The sequence below is a fragment of the Castor canadensis genome, chromosome 7, assembly GCF_047511655.1.
Source record: "Castor canadensis chromosome 7, mCasCan1.hap1v2, whole genome shotgun sequence".
Lineage (NCBI taxonomy): Eukaryota > Metazoa > Chordata > Mammalia > Rodentia > Castoridae > Castor > Castor canadensis.
The window spans coordinates 129,520,654-129,542,651 of record NC_133392.1 but is presented as its reverse complement, the minus strand read 5'-3'; the positions used below and the strand labels follow the sequence as shown (position 1 = coordinate 129,542,651).

At 38.7% G+C, this 21,998-nt stretch overlaps 1 protein-coding gene and 1 long non-coding RNA gene across 5 annotated transcripts in view; one reads left to right on the top strand and one right to left on the bottom strand.

Moving 5' to 3' along the window:
* The window catches only part of St3gal3 (ST3 beta-galactoside alpha-2,3-sialyltransferase 3), a 196,689-nt gene that overhangs the window by 102,320 nt on the left and 72,371 nt on the right, over nucleotides 1–21,998 (top strand). For all 4 annotated transcript variants that reach the window (XM_074080374.1, XM_020156382.2, XM_074080375.1 and 1 more), the window contains one exon: nucleotides 176–218. In XM_074080374.1, the coding sequence (XP_073936475.1) occupies nucleotides 176–218 (43 nt within the window). The remainder of the gene's footprint in view (nucleotides 1–175; nucleotides 219–21,998) is intronic.
* The window catches only part of LOC109676930 (uncharacterized), a 46,468-nt gene continuing 33,826 nt past the window's right edge, over nucleotides 9,357–21,998 (bottom strand). Inside the window, exon 3 of the long non-coding RNA XR_012449944.1 lies at nucleotides 9,357–10,040. This is a non-coding gene — a long non-coding RNA (uncharacterized lncRNA). The remainder of the gene's footprint in view (nucleotides 10,041–21,998) is intronic.

The window sequence follows — 21,998 nt, the reverse complement described above, 5'->3', positions numbered from 1 at the left end:
TGTGTAGATATTCAGCAGATGTTTTGTAGCTTAAAGTTGGTTCTATTCTTTGAAGCAGCTGAATTATATTATTTTCCAAGGGCTGTCTGTCCCCATAGTCTAGGTCTGGGGAATGTAACCTGCTAGTGGCAGCAGTGGCTTGACTTCAGTGACATTTTCTGCTTTTCTTTTTCAGAGTATGATCGGTTGGGTTTCCTCCTGAAGCTGGACTCTAAACTGTGAGTAGAATGAAAGAATGCTGGTAAAGTCTGTGAGAGCTGGGGTCTAACTTTGAAAAGTCACCTCTCTTACTACTATGGTTATAGGGGGCGTCCCCTAGGGCCTCTTTTCTGAGTTTGTCAGTAGAATCTTGGAGCCTGTTACAGTCTGCAGGGGTCTGGACAGGATGGAGTGGTGGGTACAAACAAGTCTTATATTTGGCTAGCACAGGCAACTCATTACAGAAGGAGGCCCCTGCTAGGAGTTTGAGGGACAGGGAGGCCTCTGAAAAGGCTTCTCCTACAAAGTGGAGGGCAACTGAGTTACAAAGATGCTCTGTTACCTTGTATGCAAATACTCTGTGTTCAATCTCCAGTTTTCTTCTCTAGCTTCAACTTCTGTCTTTCCTGCTACATGTAAACCTACCTTCTCTACCTTTATAGATGCTTGTTACCTGTGCCTGAAATTTCCTTTCCTTGCTAGTTGATTTGGAAAACTCAATGATCAGTTCCTCTCTACACCAAATTATCTCTTCCTCTATGCTTCCTTTTAATTTTCTACCTCTGTTGCCAATATTATAATTAACTGTGCCATGATTGTTAATTTATTAAGAGTACACGCTAAGAGCCAGGCAAAGCTTGGTTCAAATCCCAGATTGCCATTTATTCTCTTTGTGATTTGGGGCATGCTACTTAAACACGTTGAGCCTGCTTCATGTGTGAGATGAAGACAACAATATATATACTTTGTGGGGTTATCATAAGGATTTAATTGAAGCGATTAACTCACAGAGGATTTTCAAGTAAAGGACATCTAATCCTCCAGGATTCTTCCCTGTTGATCTTTCTAGAGTCTAGACAGCACAGGTATATGTTTGTTAGGTAGTCAGTGTACCTACGTTTGGATGGATGAGTGGATTGGTAGATGAATGGATGGATGGCTAGATGATGGGTTGATTGCTACACAGTTGCCCATTTGACCAGAATGCCTTGAGTTGGAGCTCTGTGTACTCTGTGTGCTCTGCATGAGGCCACTCACATGATCAATGCTCAATAAAAGCTTGTCAAATTCCCTTACCACCTCCCATGACTCCTTTTTGTTATTAGTCATCTTTGTATAACTAAGTCCCTTGTCCTCACTAAGAAAGACATTATGGAAAATCAGAATTACATCTCCTTTCTTCTCTTGCACATGGTCTCATCCATAGCTGCCTCAGAGAACAATGGTCTCACCTGTATAAAAACATCAAATCAGGAGCTGTTCAGCTTTACCATTGGATTGTCAGGCATCTGGCTCTTTTTCTTAGAATCTAGGTTCCTGGCTGTGGTGGCTTGAGACTACAAGTTCAGACAGTGTAACTCTCCCAGCTTTTATATGTCATGGAAGCAGCTACAAGAGAAGAATGGTCTGCTGTTTTTACCAGGCTATTGGAAAGATGTCAGCCACATGTTAACATGTAGGGAATGGGGCTTGATCTTACTAGAAAACTGCAGGCTTTACTCTTAGAAAATTCTTAATTTAGTGCTCTGGGCAAAAAAACACATGAAGAGATACAGTAATTACCAAGTCAAATCACAATGATGAATAAAGGACATGTTATTGAAGGTATACATGCTAATTACAGAATTTAAGCTGTCTTCTGCAGCTGGAGGAGGAGGAGAAAGAAGAAGATGGTCTTGTCCTGCTCTCCTGACAGTGGTGCAAAGTAAGCTGGTGTGTAGCTTGCTGTTGGGTACTAGGCCAGTCCCATAAATCATCTGAGTCAGTTTGGTCTTTGGCAAGGAACTGGCTTGCCCCTATTTGGTTTAACTTACAATCTAAGGTACAAGCTAGAACTTTCCTGCCTCTTGTTGTGAAGGCTTTTCCAGTCCAGTGCTTTCTTCAGAGGTTAATACAGATATATGAAACTTTTTCCAGGGAGAAATTTCCAAGATAAGGATTCTGCTCTGGGGAGCAATTCCCAGCAAAATTTAGATTTCTCCTTTCTTTCTCCAGTTGTGTATAATTCCATTTCTGATATATAGGAAAGGATTTGAACTTTGATCAGATGAACTAGATTTGAATTCTGCCTCTGCAGCTTAGTATTATATGACCTTAGGTACTCATTTTAGTTTTCTGGACCACAATTTTCCTTTATGAAAAATGTAGGTAATTGGGCCTGAAGGTGTGGCTCAAGCAGTAGAGCGCCTGCTTTGCAAAGTTCAAAGCCCTGAGTTTAAACTCCAGTCCCTACCAAAAAAAAAAAAAAAAGTATAAAATTAATACTCACTTCATACAGTTTTACAAAGAATTTTAAACGAGGTTATATAAATTGTGAATAACTATACAAATGTAAAGATTTCTTTGTATTCACCTTGATTGTGATTAATTTAGTTTCTTGACCATAAAAATTCATGTGTTCTAGAAATTTTTCAGCCATCCTTTCCTTAAATATTGCCTCTTCCCCATTCTCCTGTACTCCCCCTACTCCTCTTCAAAAACTGATTAAATTTTAGACCTTGTCCTTCAAGCCTCTGGGTCTATTAACTTCCCTCATATTTGTCACCTTTTGGCCCTTTCCATATTAAAATGTAAGTCCAAAGGACTTGGTATAAGGATAAACTAGAATTTATAAGGTATAAGGATAAACCTGCACCCCTAAGCCAGGACTACAGGAAAGATTACCGTAGCTCTGAGTGGATTAAGGTAAAAAGTCAACAGAACAAAAGCACTTGAACTTATTTCCAGGATTCTTACTACTCAGGTGATCTAGGGAATCCCAAACTCATGAGCTCTGTGTAAGACAGTCTAGACTTGGCAGTGCCTCTTGGAAGAAGAAAATATAAATCCTCCCTAAAGAAAGACGTAAGTTCCTCACAGGTAACTTTTGAAGGATACAAGCAGCTCACAGTAAGAAATAATTAAATATACAAGGAAACAAGCTCTCCTTTCTGGGAACCATGAAAAAAAAAAGACAACAGAGGAGAATCCAAAAGATTTCTCACTGGAATGACAAAACACAGTTTATAAAGCAAATATATATACCACATTTAAGGAAATAAAAGACAAGATTAAATTATGTACTATAAAAAGTAAAATATTAGATTTAAAAAATAATATACTTTTAGAATTGAAAAATATAGTGACCAAAATTAAAAAATCAGTAGGAGCTTTTAGCAGCAGATTAGATAACCAAAGATAATGAACAGGAAGATAACTTAGAAAAAATTAGAACAGGGACTGACAAATTTTCTTCTGTAAAGGACCAAATAGTAAATATTTTAAGATTTGGGGGCTTTATTGTCTTGGTCACAACTACTCAGCTCTGCAGTTGTAACATGAAAGTAACCATAAGATAGTACATAGATTATTAAGTATGGCTATCTTCCAATACAACTTTATTTATGGGTGCTGAAATTTTAATTTCATATAATTTGTGTCATAAAATATTATGCCTCTTTTAACTTCGTTCCCTCACCCATTAAAAATATTAAAGACATTTTTAAGGCACTGGGTGGAGGGGGAGTCATACATAAAACAGGTGGTGGTTTGGCTTTGACCCACAAGGCATAATGTCTGACCATTGAGAATGCAGAGTGAGATGTTTTCTCTTCTTAAAACCCTATTCTATTAAAATAATCTTAAAATACCTTTATACCTTATCATATTCCAAAAATCTAGAAATAGATGTTTTTCACCTTCACTATAGTCTTTTAGTTGTGTCTTTTTAGAATAAATAGATTGGTTTGTGTTTTCTTTGAGAATTCCCTGCTGCTTTTATCTACATGGAAAAAAAATCACTTGTCTGTGCTATAAAAATTATGCAGAGGGTAGGAGGGAGGAGGTGGCCCAAATAATGTAGACGCATACAAGTAAATGTAAAAATGATAAAACTAAAAAAAATTATTCAGAATACTTAGGTGCAAAACCTTGTCTTTTAATTGCAAGATCTGGCATTCAGAAAGGCAATGTTTTTTTGGTAGTTAAAAACATGGGCTGTGGAGTCACTTCTTACTAGCTCTGTTCTTAAACCACTAAGTCTCAGTTTGCCACTATGAAGTGGGGAAGAGTAATAATCCAAGGATCAGGTTACCCTGTAGCCTCATCAATGTCTGGTAAATTGGGGGAAATTCAACCCAAAAATGAGACCTGGACTCAGCTTGCCTCCTGGTCCATACCTGGATTTCATTTCTTCATTTAGCAAATTTTGAGGGTTAACTATATGCTTTGTAAATGGGATAAAAGTGAAAACTCTAAGCCATATGGACAGCCTTATAAGCTTGATTGGAAAGGATGTCTTATGAACAAAAGTCTTAGTGTATGAGAACAGCAAGGGAGGGTAATGGTTAGTATTTTTGGACAGCATGAGCAACAGATTTTTTTTTTTTAATAAGGATGTCACTGGTGGTTTGGACATATAAATGGAGTATGAGGAGGATAGCAGGAATCCCAGGGTGCATGAGATATAGATGAAAGAGTAGCCCGTATCACAAAGGAAGGTAGAAATGGTGTTTTCAGAGGAGACCAAGTTTTCTATGATAGCAGAAGATCGAAGGAACATTCACTGAAGAGGTTGGAGATACAAAGGAATAGGGCTTCATGAAACAAAATAGAAAGTTAGAGTGAAGGGCAGAGGGACAGAAGGAGATCGGGCCAAGAAGAAGCAGAGAGCAGTAACTTGAGGATGAGAAAACTGGCAAGAAAAACCTGGCTGTGAGGCTATTAAGTTGGTGGGTGTTGCTGGCTTCAAGGTTGCCCAAGAATTGATCCCATCTTAAGTCTACACAGCTATAGCCTGATTGGATGATACCTCCAAGAGGTCAACTCTGGTCCCTTGGAAGCTTCTAGGATCTCTGAAAGGGGTCTGCTATGGTCTAGTTAGAAGTTGAGAATCCTGGGGAAGGGCTCAGGGTTAAAGATTCCTGCCCTAACAGTCAAGTGAGCACATGCAACAAATTTTGTAAGCAGCTACCATTTGCCAGGCAATATTCTATGCTCTGAGGATATACCAGTAGACAAGACAGTCCAAAAAGTATTGTAAAGTTCCTAGTTTCTTGAAAGGTAATAGATACTATGGAAAGAAAACAGAGCAAGATAAGGGAGTGCTGTTGAGGAGACTGACTGTAAATTCAAGTGGATGGTCAGGGTAAGAATCCATGAGAAGGTAACTTTTCAGCCAAGACTCAAAGGAAGTGATTTTGTCCCAATCTTGGAGCAAATCAATCCAGACAGAACTCTAAGGAAATCTCTGTCTCAGGAGAAACATGAAACCATGAGCCAGGAATGTGCCTATTAGTCCAGGGGAGAGAAGAGCCATTTGGATGCCTTGAGAGAACCGGATCCTGGTGTTCATGTGTGCGGTTCCTGAGTAATGTGAATCTTCTGGAAGTGGAACTTGATTAAGTGGAAGTTTTATCTGTTTCAGCTCAGTGTGGGTAAGTGCTCTGGGAAAGCTCCTTTCTGCTGCCATAGTGTGATGTTTTATAATTTCCAGATATGCAAGAAGGTGGGCACTTTACTGCTTAGTCTGATTTTACAAAGAATTCCATGTGAAGACCCAAAGATATGAAAGGTTAACCCAGCAACTTTTAACCCCAGAGCATTGTGAACACCAGGCCAGTTGTGAAAAGCCTGTAAACATGGAGCAGTTTAAAACACCAGCTGGAGGAAGCCTATAATCCAAGCTACTCAGAAGGCTAAGGCAGGAGGATCATGTGGCCAACCTGGGCCACAGAGCAAGACCCTCATCTCAAAAAATAAATAAATAAATAAAAATACAAATAAAATACAGTTGGAAGTGAATATGGTAATTCCAAAACAGCCTACCAAGTTCTCTCTGGTTGTAAGGAGGAAGTAGTACATGCCCAGTGCCATACTAAGTACTTTATATGTTACCTCTCCCTCACCACAATCACTGAGATGATCTCATTCAGTCTCATGGCTCTATACATCATCTGCAAATTTATATCAAGCCCTGTCTTCTTTCCCCATACTCCAGACTCACTTACCCAGTTACTTCCTTTACTTGATGGGTTTTAGGCTTCTCATAATTAACATGTCCAAAACCAAACTCCAGATTCACACCCCCATCTCCCAGAATCTTCCCTATCCCAGAAAATGGCAACTCCATTTTTCCAATTGCTTGTCTCAAAAACCCTAACATCAGCCAGGTGAGGTGGCATATGCCTCGGGAGGCTGAGGCAGGAGGATTGCAAATTCAAGGCCAGCCTGGGCTACATAGTGAGACCCTGTTTCAAAAACACAAACAAAAATACCTTAACATCATTTCCTTGACACTAAAATCTAATAATCAGTAAACCCTATTAGCTTTACCTTAAATACAGCATCTCCAGATTCAACCACTTCTCCCTATCTCTAGACCATCACCCTGTCCATATACTTATCATCTCCCATCTCATTGTTTCTTACCCAGCTGGTCTCCCTACTTGCATGTTTGGGTCCTGTGATCCACTGTGTTAGTTATTTTTCTCTCGCTGTAACAAAATACCTGAGAAAACTAACTTAAAAGGAAGTAAGGGGACTGGGCATGGTTTTGCATTTCTGTAATCCCAGCTACTCCAGAGGTGAAGATCAGGAGGATCATGTTTTAAGGCAAGCCCAGTTAGAAAGATCGTATCTCAAAAAGAAGCTGGGCATGGTGACATATGCCTCAGGTCCCAGATACTCAGGATGTGAAGATAGGAAGATCATGGTCTTGAGTCTGGCCCAGGAAGACATATGAGACATTATCTGACAAACCAAAAGCAAAAGAACTGGGGGTGCGGTTCACATGCCAGAGCACTTGCTTAGCAAGCACAAGGTCCTGCATTCGATCCCTAGTACCTCCAAGAAAAAAAGGAAAGGTTTATTTTTGCTCATGATTTCAGAGGTTTCAAGCCATAGTCACTTAGCTATATCATGGGGGCCTGTGTCAAAGCTGAACATCTTTGGCAGGGAGCATGGAGTGGAGCAAAGCTGCTTACCTCTTGACATCTGTACAGCAAAGAAAGAGAGAGGAAGGAGCTGGGGTCCCAATATCCCCTTCAAGGTCATGCCCCAGTGATCTAACTTTTATACTAGGCCCTACCTCCTAAAGGTTCCACTATTTTCCAATATGCCATCAGCTGGGGAACAACTCTTCCACACATGGCCTTTGGATGGGGTGGGACGTTTAAGATCCAAATCATAAGATCTACCTCCACATGGAAGCCAGAATGATCCTGTTAAAATGCAAGCTCTTGTCACTCCTGTGATCAGAACCCTCCAGTGACTCCTTGTTTCTATTAGAATGTGACTCAGTCTTTACAGTGTTCACCAAGGACCTAAGTGGTCTAGACCCTGATTTTTTTTTACTGTTCTCTTCTTGTTTATTTCATGTTGATCTCCATTCTTGGGTGTGTCAAGTACTCCAGGCTCATTCCTGTCTCAGACTATTGGTATTTGCTCGTTCCATTATCTGGAATACCTCTTGAGATTGCTCACTTCCTCACCTTTTCATACTTTAGTTCAAATGCTACCTTCTTAGTGAAGTCTTCCCTGTCCATTCCATTTAAAATTGTCATTCCATCTCCCATTGGCATCCCTGATCCTCTTTACTATGTCATATTTCCCAGAGTGTTCATTGCTGTTTGCATGCTCCAGACATTTTATTTACTCATTTAATGGCTGTCTCTGCTCACTAAAGAGAGGGCAGGGACTTTTGTCTATTTCGTCCACTTCTATATTCTAGCACCTATTACTTAGTGATGGCTCAATAAGTATTTGTTACATGAATTAATGAATTGGTTGAAAGCTCTATTTTAACAAATGAGAAAGTGACCGAGAACGGGCTACACAACTTACTTTTGTTCACAGAACTACATACGATCATGCCAGTATTTGAACTCTCCTTTGCCTGGCTCCAAATTTCCTATTTCACCCACTATTCAACATAGCATTGAATGGCTTCTCAAATCCACTTAGTTGCATCCTAAGTTTGAACAACTACAGTGTAGGCTTTGTAAGGGCAGGAACTGTGAATGTCCTGCTCATAGCTGTATTCACAGTATTTACTATAGTGTTTGTGGTACACAGTAAACATTCAGCAAATGTTTGTTAAATCGATAAAGGACATAAAGAACAGTGTATGAGTAAGAGATCATAGTGCCATTTTTAATAATAAGTTCTAGATTCTCCAAGTATCAGTATTGGAAGATTTTTACGGAATGGGTAGTACAGAGGTAAGGGCTGTTAAGTTACCCCTTTCTTTACCTAACCTTGGATTTCACCATCTCCTAAGGGTCTATTACTTCAAGACCTGCTGCCACCATCACATTAACTCTGGAGAACAGAGCTTCTCTTCAGTGCTTTAGAAAAGAAAAGGGGGAGAGAAAGAGAAAAAAACCTTTCTCTTGGTTCTTCTAAGCAAAAGTAAAAATATGTCATTAAAGATTAAAAATGGGCAACAGAAATAAACCACAAGAGTACAAGAAACCCAAAGAACTGATCTGGCTTGCAAAATGCATTGTTATTTTTATCATTGTTACTTTTAAAATTGACAAATAAATGTATATTTTATGGGGTCCAGCGTGATGTTTTAGTACATTCATACATTGTGTGTTGGTTAATTCTTACTACTTAGATTAGCCATCATCTCAAGCATTTACCGTTTCTTTATGATAGGAACATTCAGAATCCTCTCTTCCAGATATTTTAAATTATATAGTATTATTAACTGTGATGGCCCTCTGTGAAATAGAATACCTAAACTTAAAAGCCCTGAGGACTAGTGGAATGGCTCAGAGGTAGAGCACCTGCCTAACAAGCATGAGGCCCTGAGTTCAAGCCCCAGTATTACCAAAAAAACAAACAAAAAAATGCACCCCAAATAGTCAAACCAATCCTGAGCAAAAAGAGCAATGCTGGAGGTATCACAATTCCTGACTTCAAATAATACCATAGAGCCAAAGTAACATAAACACCATGGTACTGGGACAAAAACAGACATACAGGCTAATGGAACAGAAGACCCAGAAATAAGCCCATGCAGCTAGAGGCAGTTGTTTCTTGACAAAGGTACCAAAAACATATATAGGAAGAAAGACAGCCTTTTATTTTATTTATTTTTTTTTCCTGATTTGACTTTTTTTATTTCCTGAAATGGAACCATTGTACATTGTACAAACCATACCTACTGATGGAATAAATAAGTGAAAAATTATACTGCTGTACAACACACCAAAAAAAAAAAAAAAAGGAAAAAAAACACATAACAGTGAAAAAAAGGTTTTTATACCTCTAACCAGGTCCTCAGCGACAATGGACATTCCAAACCATGACACTGTTTGATGATGGGAGGTCACCACCCTATAAGAATCGGTCAACAGCCTGGGTTGTGGGTGTAAGTGCCAGCACTTTGTGGAATGTGTAGCCGCAGTTTCCCCATCTTTAAGTTTTGGGGGAAGTAAGTTTGCCCTGGGAGCCCTTTAGGCCACGGGGCCTGATGTCCACGGAAGGCATTCACTTAGGATCCCCTGCCCCTGGCTTGGCCGGCTGAAAGGTCTTAGATTCTGTAGTGGGGACAGGGGGCGAGGGGTGCAGGGGGTGGGGAGCAGTGGCCCTGGGGAGTGGGCCGCAGCAGGGAAGGAAGCACATTGGATTTTGCAGTCTGACCATTCCGCATGGAGGAAGGCCTTCCTGGCCAGCGTGGAATGCAGGGCTGCTGGCGCTTTGCCTGGCGTGGCCGTAGAGGTGCCCAGCTGGTCCCCACTGCCGGCCCATTCCTACCTTCAGGCACTTCAGAGAAAAACTAATGACAGCCTCGGTACTGTAGACATCGTCATCTTCATCCTTAACTGCGCCAGCTCCCCTTGCCGAAAGACAGCCTTTTAAACAAAAAAGACTGGTGGGAAAATTTGTTAGCTACATGTAGAAGACTTAAATTAGATCCCTGTCTCTCACCCTGTATAAAAATCAATTCAAAGTAGATTAAAGACCTTAATGTAAGCCTGGAAATTTTGAAACTACCAGAGGAAGACATAGAGGGAAACACTTCAAGATCTAGGCATAGCTGGGAGTATGACTCGAGTAGTAGAATACCTACCTAACAAAGGTGAAACACTGAGTTCAAACACCAGTACCAACAAAACAAGATCTAGGCATAGGCAACAACTTTTGAATAGGACTCAAATAGCTCAGGAAATCATAGTAAGAGCTGACAAATGGGATTGCATTAAATTAAAAACCTTTTTACAGCAAAAGAAACAATCAACAGAGTGCCTACAGAATGGAATAAAATATTTGTCAGCTGTTTCTTTGACCAGGGATTAATGTCCAGAGTATATAAAGAATGCAAACAATTAATCACCAAAAGAGCAAATAATCCAACCAATAAATGAGAAAATGACCTGAAAAACAGTTTTCAAATGAAGAAGTATAAATGACCAGCTGGCAGAGTGGCTCAGGCAATAAGAGTGCCTGCCTAGCAAGTGTGAGGCACTGAGTTCAAAGCCAGTGCTACCACAAAAATAAATAAATAACTGAAGTGTAAATGGCCAATAAATACATGAAAAGAATGTTCAACATCTTTGTCTATCAAGGAAATACAAAGCAAAACCACATTGAATTGGGCATGATGGTATACACCTGTAATCCCAGTACTCAGGAAGCTGGGGCGGAAGGATCATAAGTTCGAGGCCAAACTGGGTACATAGTGAGCTCCAGTCTTAAAAAAAAAACAAAAAAAAACAAACAACGATAACATCAAGAACAACAACAAAACAGGTGCTGGAGATATAGCTCCCTTAGTGGCACAGAACTTGCTTAGTATGTCCAAGGCTGTTAGTTCCAACCCTAACACCACAAGAAGAAGAAAAAACAATTCATTGAGATTCTTTCTTTCTCACCCCAGTCACAATGGCTATCATCAAGAAGGAAAAAAAAATACTTTTGAGGATATGGGGAAAAAAGAAACCTTTATACACTGTTGGTGGGAATGTAAATTAGTACAGCCATTATGGAAATCAGTATGGCGATTCCTTAAAGAATTAAAAACAGAATTACCCATATGATCCAGTTATACCACTTATGGATATATACCTAAAATAATAAAAGTTTGCTTACTATAGAGATAACTGCACACCCATGTTTATTGCAGCACTGTTCACAATGGTAAAGTTATGAAATCAGCCTAGGTGCCCACCAATGAATGAATGGATAAAGAAAAAAAAATATATATATATATATGTGTGTGTGTGTGTATATATACATATATGTATATATGTGTGTGTATATATATATACATATATATATATACATATATACATACATACAATGAAGAATGAAATTGTCATTTTCAGGAGAATGAATGGAACTGGAAATCATATTAAGTGAATAAGTCAGTCTCATAAAGACAAGTATCATGTGTTTTCTCTTATGTAGAATTTAGGGAAAATTAAAAAAGACATGAAAGTGTCTATTAGGGATGTGGAAGGGGAAACAGAAATGTTACTTTGCACAATTAATGTATGCTAATTTTAAAATAAGAACCCCCGAACTTATTCCTCCTGTTTGGCTGTGACTTTGAGCCCATTAATCAATTTCTCCCTATCCCCTCTCTTCCCTACCTTCCCCACCTTCTCCAGCCTCTGATAACTACTGCTCTCTCTACTTCTATGAGTTTGATCTTTTAAGATTTCACATATGAGTCAAAACATGCAGCCAAATGCAGAATTCTGTCTCTTCTGTAGCTGAAGTGAGCCAGGGTCATTCTTAGCTTAAAACAGAACACAGCATTACAGGATTTGGCTTGGTTCTTTGTTTCATAACTGCTGTCCTGTTTCATAGTCCACAGTTTGAAGACTTCCTCTCAGACATGTTGATTCCTCAGTGACCAGGACCCAAAGAGCTAAATCCCTTCTCTGCAGCTCATTGCATCTCTCTCTGCACAGTGGTTCTTGACCTTGATTGTATATTGGAATCACTTGGGAAGCTTAAAAAATTACCAATGACTGCATCCCATCCCCTTAGAAATTTGAAGTCACTGGGTGAGGGTGTAGCCTAGACACTGAGATTTTTTTTAATTAAATTTTTTTTTCTTTATTTTTTTGTGGTGCTAAGGATCAAACCCAGGCCTTCACGCATGCTGGACCAAGTGCTCTACCCCTGAGCTATATCACCAGCTCTGGGCATTGGGAATTTTAAACCTCCCTAGGGAAGTCTAATGCACAGTCAAACTGAGAACAGCTGCTTTAATGAAAGATGATTCCATTTCCTGACTAAGGAACTCCCACTTCCCCAGGTGATTGACACCAAGGATAAATGTGTCTTCATATAAGGTATATCCAAATGCAATGATTTGTATTTGGGACTTGACCACTCAGAGATTCTTATTGAGGTGATAAGGATTCAGGCTCAGATGCCTTTATGTTTTAACAGTTCACCCCAGACTATGCTAATGTGCCAGAAGTACAACTATAGGAGGAGAGTCTTCAAGCCTATCACTATAATCATAAATAATAGTATTTATGAATATTATGATTAGTATTATGTATTATACTATATGTGAATATCAGTTATGTCAGGATAGTGGGATTGTGGGTGTTTTCTTTTGTTCTAAGTATCTTTATGAAATAAAAGCATATTTGGGTGGGCTTTTTTTCTTTAATTTTTTCGAACTATCATAAGCTATAGATCAGTAGACATTTTCAGAAATCCATTTTATGTTAATTTTTGTTTACCAACCTTTTCTTTATGTTTTTTAAAATCTCAGCCAACTGTAATTTCCCACATAAGATCCTGACTTATTTATATACTTACTCCTTATTTGTAAATGAAATAAATATTAGTATAGAGAAATAATATGTCTTTGCTATCAAAGCTATAAGAATTCTGAGGATGGAACATGGTAAGTCTGGAGGGGTGAGTAGAGGTCAAATCATGCAAGGATTTAGAGATAACAGGAAGAAATTAAGACTTCATCTTAAGGGTAAAAAATACTTCAAAGGGTTATTAAGCAGATAATTAACATAATCAGTTTGACCTTTTTGGTTTTGGGGGTGGTTAAACTCAGGACTTTGAGCTTTCCAGGCTGGCACTCTACTACTTGAGCCACATCTCCAACCCTTTTTGCTTTAGCTGTTTTTCACATAGGGTCTCATGTTTATGAATGGGACCAGTCTGGACCATGATCTTTTTATTTATACTTGCCCACATAACTGGGATAACAAATGTGCACCGCCATGCCAGATCTTGCTGGTTGATAATGAGATCTTTTGAACTTTTTGCCTGGGCTGGCCTCTAACTGTTGATTCTCCCTGTCTCCACCTCCTGTGTAGCTAGTGTACCCTGCACATAAATCAGCTTTGATCCTAGGAAGATAACTTGATTACAAGAAGGTGGTAATCAAGAAGATTGGTTGGAGAGAGGCAAGAGTGGAAAAAGGAAAGAGTATATGGAAGGCCATAATAGAAGATATGGAGAAAAAAATCAGTAGGAAAAAAAACAGAACCAAAAGCTGGTGCTTCGAAAGTATCGATAAGATTGATAAACCTCTGGCCAAGCTAATTCTATATATATATATATATATATATATATATATATATATATATATAAAATGTATAAATTACTAATATCAGAAGTCATCACTACTAATCCATACATAATGAAAGGACAATACTCTATGCTTACATAAGTTCTTTGATAACTTAGACAAAATGGACCAATTCCTTCAAAGATTAAAAACTACCAAAATTAACACAAGGAGAAACAGATAATCTGAATAGAACTGTATCAACAAAAGAAATTCAATCAATAATTAATAACTTTACAAAACTGTCCTAACTGGTATCACTGGTTGAGTAAAATCAAAATTTAAGAGAAAAAAATAGCAGTTCTCTGCCCTCTTTTCCAGAAAAGAGAATTAGAAGGAACACTTTCTAATTCATTCTATGAGGCTGACATTACCCAAAACACAAAAGTAGATAAAGATATTGTAAGAATGGAACCCCAGTACCACAAAAAAAAGAAAAAAGAAAAACTACAGACCAATATCTTTCATGAATGTATTGGCAGAAATCCTCAACAAAATATTAGCAATTTTATTTCAACTACATAAAAAGAATTGCATACCACAGTCAATTGGGGTTTAAATACAAGTATGCAAGGCTAGCTCGACACTCGAAAATCAATTAATATATTCAATTGCATCAATAGGAAAAAATTACATAATCCTATCTAAGTAGATGTAAATAAAGCATTTGACACAGTCCATCACCCCCTTCATGATTAAAAAAAAAACCTCTCAGTAAACTATAAATAGAGCAGAATATCCTCAATTTATTTTTAAACATCTATAAAATACCTATAGCTAACATTGCACTTAATGGTGAAAACCAGATACTTTGCCCCAAGATCAGAAAAAAAGGAAAGATGTTACTTCTCACCACTTCTATTCAACACCATATTGAAAGTCTCAGTGAGTCCAATAAGACAAGACAAAAAAAGATTGGGAAGGAAGAATTAAAATTGTCTCTGTTCATAAGTGGCATAATTGTCTCTGTGGTAAAACCCAAAGATTGACAAAAACTCCTGGAACTAATGAGTTTTTAAGAAGGTTGCAGTATACAGGCTTAATATACAAAAGCAATTACTTTCCTATATACCAGTAATGATGAACAGTTGGAATTACATTTACATTAGCACTAAAAAAAAAATCCTTCAGAATAAAACAGGATGTATGTGTATACATATATGCACACATGTATATATATATATATATATATATATATATATATATATATGAAGAAAACTACAGAATACTAATGAAAGAAATCTAGATAAATTGAGATATTTCATGTTCTTATGGAAAGACTCAGTATCATTAAGATGTTAATTTTTCCTAACTTGATCTATAGATGCGTTGTAGAATCCCAGCAAGTTGTTTCATGGGTATCAATGAATTTTCCTTAAAGTTTATAGGGAAAGGCAGAAGATCCAGAATAGATAGCAATATTGGCTGGTGGAGTGGCTCAAGTAGTAGAGTACCTGCCTAGCAAGCCTGAGGCCCTGAGTTCAAACCCCAGTACCACAAAAAAAAAAAATAGATAGCAATATTGATAAAGGACAAAGTTGCAAGCTGCAAGAATGATACTACCTGACTTCACACTTATAATAAAGCTACAGTAATCAAGATAGAAAAAATAGATAGCAATATTGATAAAGGACAAAGTTGCAAGATTGGTACTACCTGACTTCACACTTACAGTAAAGCTACAGTAATCAAGATAGCATGATATTGGCAACAGAATAGGTAAACAGAACTGGATGGACAACCCAGAAGTAGACCCATACAAATACAGTCTGTTGACCTTTGACAAAGGAGCAAAGGCAATTCAATGGAAAAGGATAGTTTTTTTTATTTTTTTCCAGCTAGGGGTGATAGATAAAATTGGACATTCCATATGCACAAATTAATCCTTTACCTTATATGTTTCTCAAAAATTAATTAAAAGGAAACCTAAGTAGACCCAAATATAAGCACAAAGCTATAAACCTTCTGAAAGATAATATAGTAGAAAATCTAGGTGATCTTAGAGCTGGCATACATTTGTTTTCTTTTCAAGAAATTAATATTTTTTATTGTGCTGGGGGTACATTGTGACATTTACAAAAGTTCTTACAATATATCAAATATATCATACTTGAATTCACTCCCTCCATCATCATCCTTTATTTCTCCTTCCCTCATGGCATGCATTTTTAGATGCAAAACAAAAGGCACAATCCAGGAAAGAAAGAAATTGGTAAATTGATTATATTAAAATGTAAAACTTGTGTCCTGTGAATGGCACTGCTAAGAGAATGAAAAGAAAGAAAAACAGCCATAGTCTTGGAAAAACATTTTCAGAACACGTACCTGAGAAAGGACTTGTATCTAAAATATACATATAAACTCTTAAAACTTAGCACTAAAACCCACTTAAAATGGGTAAAAGATCTAAACAGAAACCTTACCAAAAAAATATATATAGGTGGTAAATAAGCATATGAAAAGGAGCTCACATTATATGTTATCAGGAAAGTACAAATTTAAAAAATAATTTGATCCAGCAATACCACTCTTGGGGATATACCCAAAAGACTGTGACACAGGTTTTTCCAGAGGCACCTGCACACCCATGTTTATTGCGGCACTATTCACAATAGCCAAGTTATGGAAACAGCCAAGATGCCCCACTACTGACAAATGGATCAAAAAAATGTGGTATCTATATACAATGGAATTTTATGCAGCCATGAAGAAGAACGAAATGTTATCATTTGCTGGTAAATGGATGGAATTGGAGAACATCATTCTGAGTGAGGTTAGCCTGGCCCAAAAGACCAAAAATCGTATGTTCTCCCTCATATGTGGACATTAGATCAAGGGCAAACACAACAAGGGGATTGGACTTTGAGCACATGATAAAAGCGAGAGCACACAAGGGAGGGGTGAGGATAGGTAAGACACCCAAAAAACTAGCTAGCATTTGTTGTCCTTAACGCAGAGAAACTAAAGCAGGTACCTTAAAAGCAACTGAGGCCAATAGGAAAAGGGGAACAAGTACTAGAGAAAAGGTTAGATCAAAAAGAATTAACCTAGAAGGTAACACCCACGCACAGGAAATCAATGTGAGTCAATGCCCTGTATAGCTATCCTTATCTCAACCAGCAAAAACCCTTGTTCCTTCCTATTATTGCTTATACTCTCTCTTCAACAAAATTAGAAATAAGGGCAAAATAGTTTCTGCTGGGTATTGAGGGGGGGAGCGGGAGGGGGCGGAGTGGGTGGTAAGGGAGGGGGTGGGGGCAGGGGGGAGAAATGACCCAAGCCTTGTATGCACATATGAATAATAAAAGAAAAAAAAGGGAAAAAATACTGTATTTAAATTTGAAGAGTAATAAAATCAAATGTGGAAGCAAATAAATAAATAAATAAATAAATAAATAAATAAATAAATAATAATGATACGCTATCATGCACCTGTTAGTAGGGCCAAAAAAAAAACCCTGATAATCTCAGGTGTTGAAAGTATTGACAAGGAGGTAGAAGAGGTGGAATACTGAGAAGTCTCATTTATTGCCTGTGGGAATGCAGAATGTTCCATCTGCTTTGACACAGTTCGGCAGCATCTTTTTTTTAATTATTCGTTTAGTCTCATGTGCATACATTGTTTGGGTCATTTCTCCCTCCTGCCCCCATCCCCCTCCCCCCCTCACTTCCAGGCCAGAACCTGTTCTGCCCTTATCTCTAATTTTGTTGAAGACAGAAGCATAATAAGAAAAACAAAGCGTTTTTGCTAGTTGAGTTAAGGATAGCTATACAGAAATATTCCTAGCATTGCTTTTGTGTATACATGTCTTACAACCCGGCAACATCTTTGTTCTAAAGCTAAACATGGTTTGATCAAATGTTCTGGCAGTCACCCTGTAAGGTATATACCCAGTTGAGTTGAAAACTTATATTCACACAAAAACTGCACATGACTATCCATAGCAGCTTTATTCATAACTGCCAAAAATTGGAAGAAAGCAAGATGTCTGTCAGGTGGCTGTATAAACAAACTGTGGTACATCCAGCAGTAAAATATTATTCAGCACTAAGAAGTGAGCCATCAAGCCTCACAAAGACATGGAGTAGGAATGAGGGTGTGGCTCAAGTTGTAGAACACTTGCCTAGCAAGGCCCTGAGTTCAGTCTCCAGTACCACCACAAATAAAACAAAACAAAAGACAAGTAGGAGCCCTAAATGCAAAGGTAGGTAAATGAAGCAAGTCTAATACATACTATATTATTCCAACTCTGACATTCTGGGAAAAGCCAAACTATGAATCAGTGATTGCCAGGTGCCAGGGAAAAGTAGAAAAGAAAGAACAGGTATACTGTGTATTGTCAGAATCCATAGAGCCTTGTAGCACAAAAAGTGAACTCTGATGTAAACTGTATCATATAGTTAATAATAATGTATTAGTAGGGGTTGGTTAATTATAACAAATTAATTCATTATAACTACACTAATGTAAAATACTAATAGAGAAACTAGAGGGGAGGGGCAGGAGATATAGAGGAACAGCATATTGTCTGCTCAGCTTTTCTGCAAATGTAAAACTAGTCTAAAAAATAAAATATTTTTGTTTTTTAAAATCAGGCTGTGGGTGTAGTTCAGTGGTAAAGCATGTACTTATCATATATGACGGCCAAGTTCAATCTCCAGCACCAAAATAAATAAATAAAATAATGTAAATCAGCAACAACCAAGAACTTTGAAATCAAGAAAGCCTTGTATTCATAATATCCTCCTCTTGCTGCTTACCAGTTGAGTTTCTTTATTCTCTTGTTCGTAAAATAGAAGTGATAATATCATAAAGAGTTATTTGAGGACTAACTATAATGTAAAAAAAACCAAAACCCCAGTAATGCTCAATAATTGTTGGTTAAATTCCTCCACTTTCTGTTATTTTGCTTCCCAAAATAGTTCTTATAGTAAAGTTTCTTTCCTCATCATTTTCAATACTACCCCTTAAGCCAGGCATCCTCCTTTCTCTTGTGGACTCCTGTGTGTCATTGCTCTGCATAAAAATTCTTCAATGATTCCCCATTGCCTGCAGCAGAATGTCCAGACCCCTGTCCTGGCAACAAGACCATGATCTGGTCTCACAAGCTTTCTTCCATCGGAAAGCATTGACAGTTTCCCAAATGTGCCAGGCTCTCTGTCTCCTCTGGGTCTTTGTACATATAGTGTCCTCTACTGAGAATGCCCTTCCACTCACTTTTTTTTTCTTCTTCTTTTTTTTTTTTTTTTTTTGATAGACTGAGGTTTGAACTCAGGACTTCCTGCTTGCAAAGCAGGTGCTCTACCATTTGAGCCATACCTCCAGTCATTTCTTGATATTGCCCCCTAACTCCTTATCTACTCTGATTATCTGTCAGGCAGTGCACTGGGTGTTACATATATATTCTTCTTTTCTCATAACAATTACTTTGAACTCAGTCACCAAATTAGCACATGTAATGAGGGAGGTGGCACAGTACAGGGCTGATCTTTGGTCAGTCATTTCTAAGATGGTTCTAGAAATTAGACTGTTGATTATAAGATGTCTACCACTGATCTGTAGAGTCCTCAAGAATAACCTTCAGTGTTTCTTCACCCTTTTCCCAGTCATCACCCCCTCTCCCTCGTACTTCTTGTTGATTAATCTTTCAGGTTAAGGTGACCAATTGAGTATTGTCCAACATTTTATTTGTACTTAATATTCTCTGCCATGTGTGCTATCTAAATTTACGTGATCTAATGTAGAATATTTATTTTACTTTTATTAGCATATATTAATTGTTCAAAATAATAGGTTTCTTAATGACATTTTCATACATACATATAACATACTTCTATTCACTCCCTTATTACTCTCCTGTCACCTGTCTCCTTTCCCTCCCCCTGGTTCCCTTCCTCTTCCCAAATTAAGATAGAAGGATATTTAGATGGACAATTGCTCACCAGTGTAACACGTGCTCAGCCATAACTAAGTTTAGTCATTATTGTATTCCCTAATCCCATGTTAGTGCCTGGCATATCACAAGACTGGTACAGTTGGTATGTATTGAGTAATAATGATTTTATGAAATAAACACAGAGCAGTTAAAAATATGCCTCAAATCACACAGATGGTAAGGGATACAGCCAGGATAAGAAACTTAAATAGAGACCAGGCTTGGTGGCTCAAGCCTGTAATCCTAGCTACTCAGGAGACAGATTGGGAGGATTTTGGTTCAAGGCCAGCCTGAGCAAAATGTTTGCAAGACCATATCTCAACCAATGACTGAGTACATTCTACAGAGGGAAACACAAATAAGAAGGATCAAGGTCTAGGCCAGCCCTGGCATAAGGCAAGACCCTATCTCAAAAATAACCAACGTTTAAAAAAAAAAAAAAGGGCTAGCAGAGTGGCTCAAGTGGTAAAACATCTACCTGGCCAGTGTAAAGCCCTGAGTTTAATCCCCAGTACCATACCCCTTGCCCCCCCACACACAAAAAATCTAAGCAGAATGGCTCCATTATTAATAACTGATGAAGGAAGAGAAGGAGGTGGGGGAGAGAGTATAGGAACAAGTGAGCAAACCAAGATGAAAGTCTGCTGTAGGTCACTTGGGATCCATAGGTGAGATGGGTTGGTTCTACTTGGAAAGGAAACATCATGGAAAGTTCCTAAAGGGTGTGATGCTTAAACTGAGTAGGTATCACTGGCTAGGGCAGATCAGGGAAGTATATTAGACACTTTCACCTTCTCAAGGACATTTGTTATACCTCGACAAATGGGACATCATACTCTGTCCTGATTATTATTCTGTTCACTTACTGTTCTTTCATGCTCCTCACCTCCCCAATGTTGACCTTTCAATTCACTATCAGTCAGGGCAGTGACTCTCCCTTGTGATTGAATCCAGACTTGAGCCAGGTGCTCAGAGTCTCCAGTTCTAGCTGCCTGCCTCTGCCACCTTGTTTTTCCCTTAGCACTCTGTGTTGCTTCAGTGGACAACCAGCCCCTCTAAATGTGCTTCCTCACCATATCCTCACCACATCCTTGGAAGTATATGGTTCGAATTGCACAAGAAGAAGCTGAGAATCAGATTTCCATCACTTGCCCAAGGTCACACAGCTTGTCAGTATCTTCTGTGAAAGATTCTGATTCCAGATCCAATATTCTTTCCATTTACAACTCGTTGCTTAGCCTGATTCCTCAAACTGAGCTCTTCTGAGCAAAGCAGGGGAGTGGAGATTGGGTTCCTTCTTTTGGGTTCCAGTCTAGGCATCTGGATTTCCTCTGTAGAGCTTGTGGTTTACACTGTTCACCCCAGGGGCTTAGTAGTCACGTTCACAGCACAATGGGCACTCTTACTGGTGAAATGCTAAGTCTCTCATAATGAAAGGCCAGCTGCAGAGAAGGAGAAGAACAAGGGCTGAATGATTTGATCAGACATCTGTGAGGGCCTCCTGGCATTTGGAGTGTGAGTGCCTTAGAGAAACTAACTATTCTGGCCTGAGGGAGTTGGTGACCATTAATCTTGGTGGTTTTGACCGCTGACTGCCCCAGAGGTCCCAGCTTGCTGTATGACTCAGAATCCCCAACACTCCCCCTATTCTTCTCTCACTGGGACAGTCAGGAGGCCATTTCAAAGGCATTTTAATTTGGTATTAATTGACATGGCCCACTGTACCCAGACTTGCTTTCTAAATGATGGTTGATTAGTGCTTATTATCCCTGCTATATGACTACCTTGTACTGCCACAGGAAGAGCAGTCTCCTGCCTCCCCTGCTAAGTTCTGGCTTGCTCATACTCCACCTGGCCAGCACTCTGTCTTCTCTATTGTGGGTGATCTGAGCCACAGCCCTTCTTCAAGCACCTACTTGAAGGGCTGAGAGTATGTACTGGGGAGAGGAGAGATGGGGCCAGAGGTTCATCTGTTGTGTATTTATTTCTGCAACACTGTATTAAGAAGGGAAGCTGCCATCTATCCTCCAACTTCTTTATGAAACTTTTTGGAATTCAGAAAAGACCACAGGAACTCCCAGTACAAGTTGAGCATACAGAGGGTAGTGGATTTGGAGACATGGCATGAATGATCTCAAAATGCCACAGTACTTGTGTACATACTTTCAAAGAGCAGGATGAAGCCTTCTTGACCCTCTTCTCCACCTATCTCTGGTCATGTCAACTGCTCTAGTGCTAGTGCTGGGCTCAGTGCCATCTTCTATGATCACGTTGTTGGTAGTTTCATGGCAGTAACTCCTGTACCGAAGCGGGTGCAA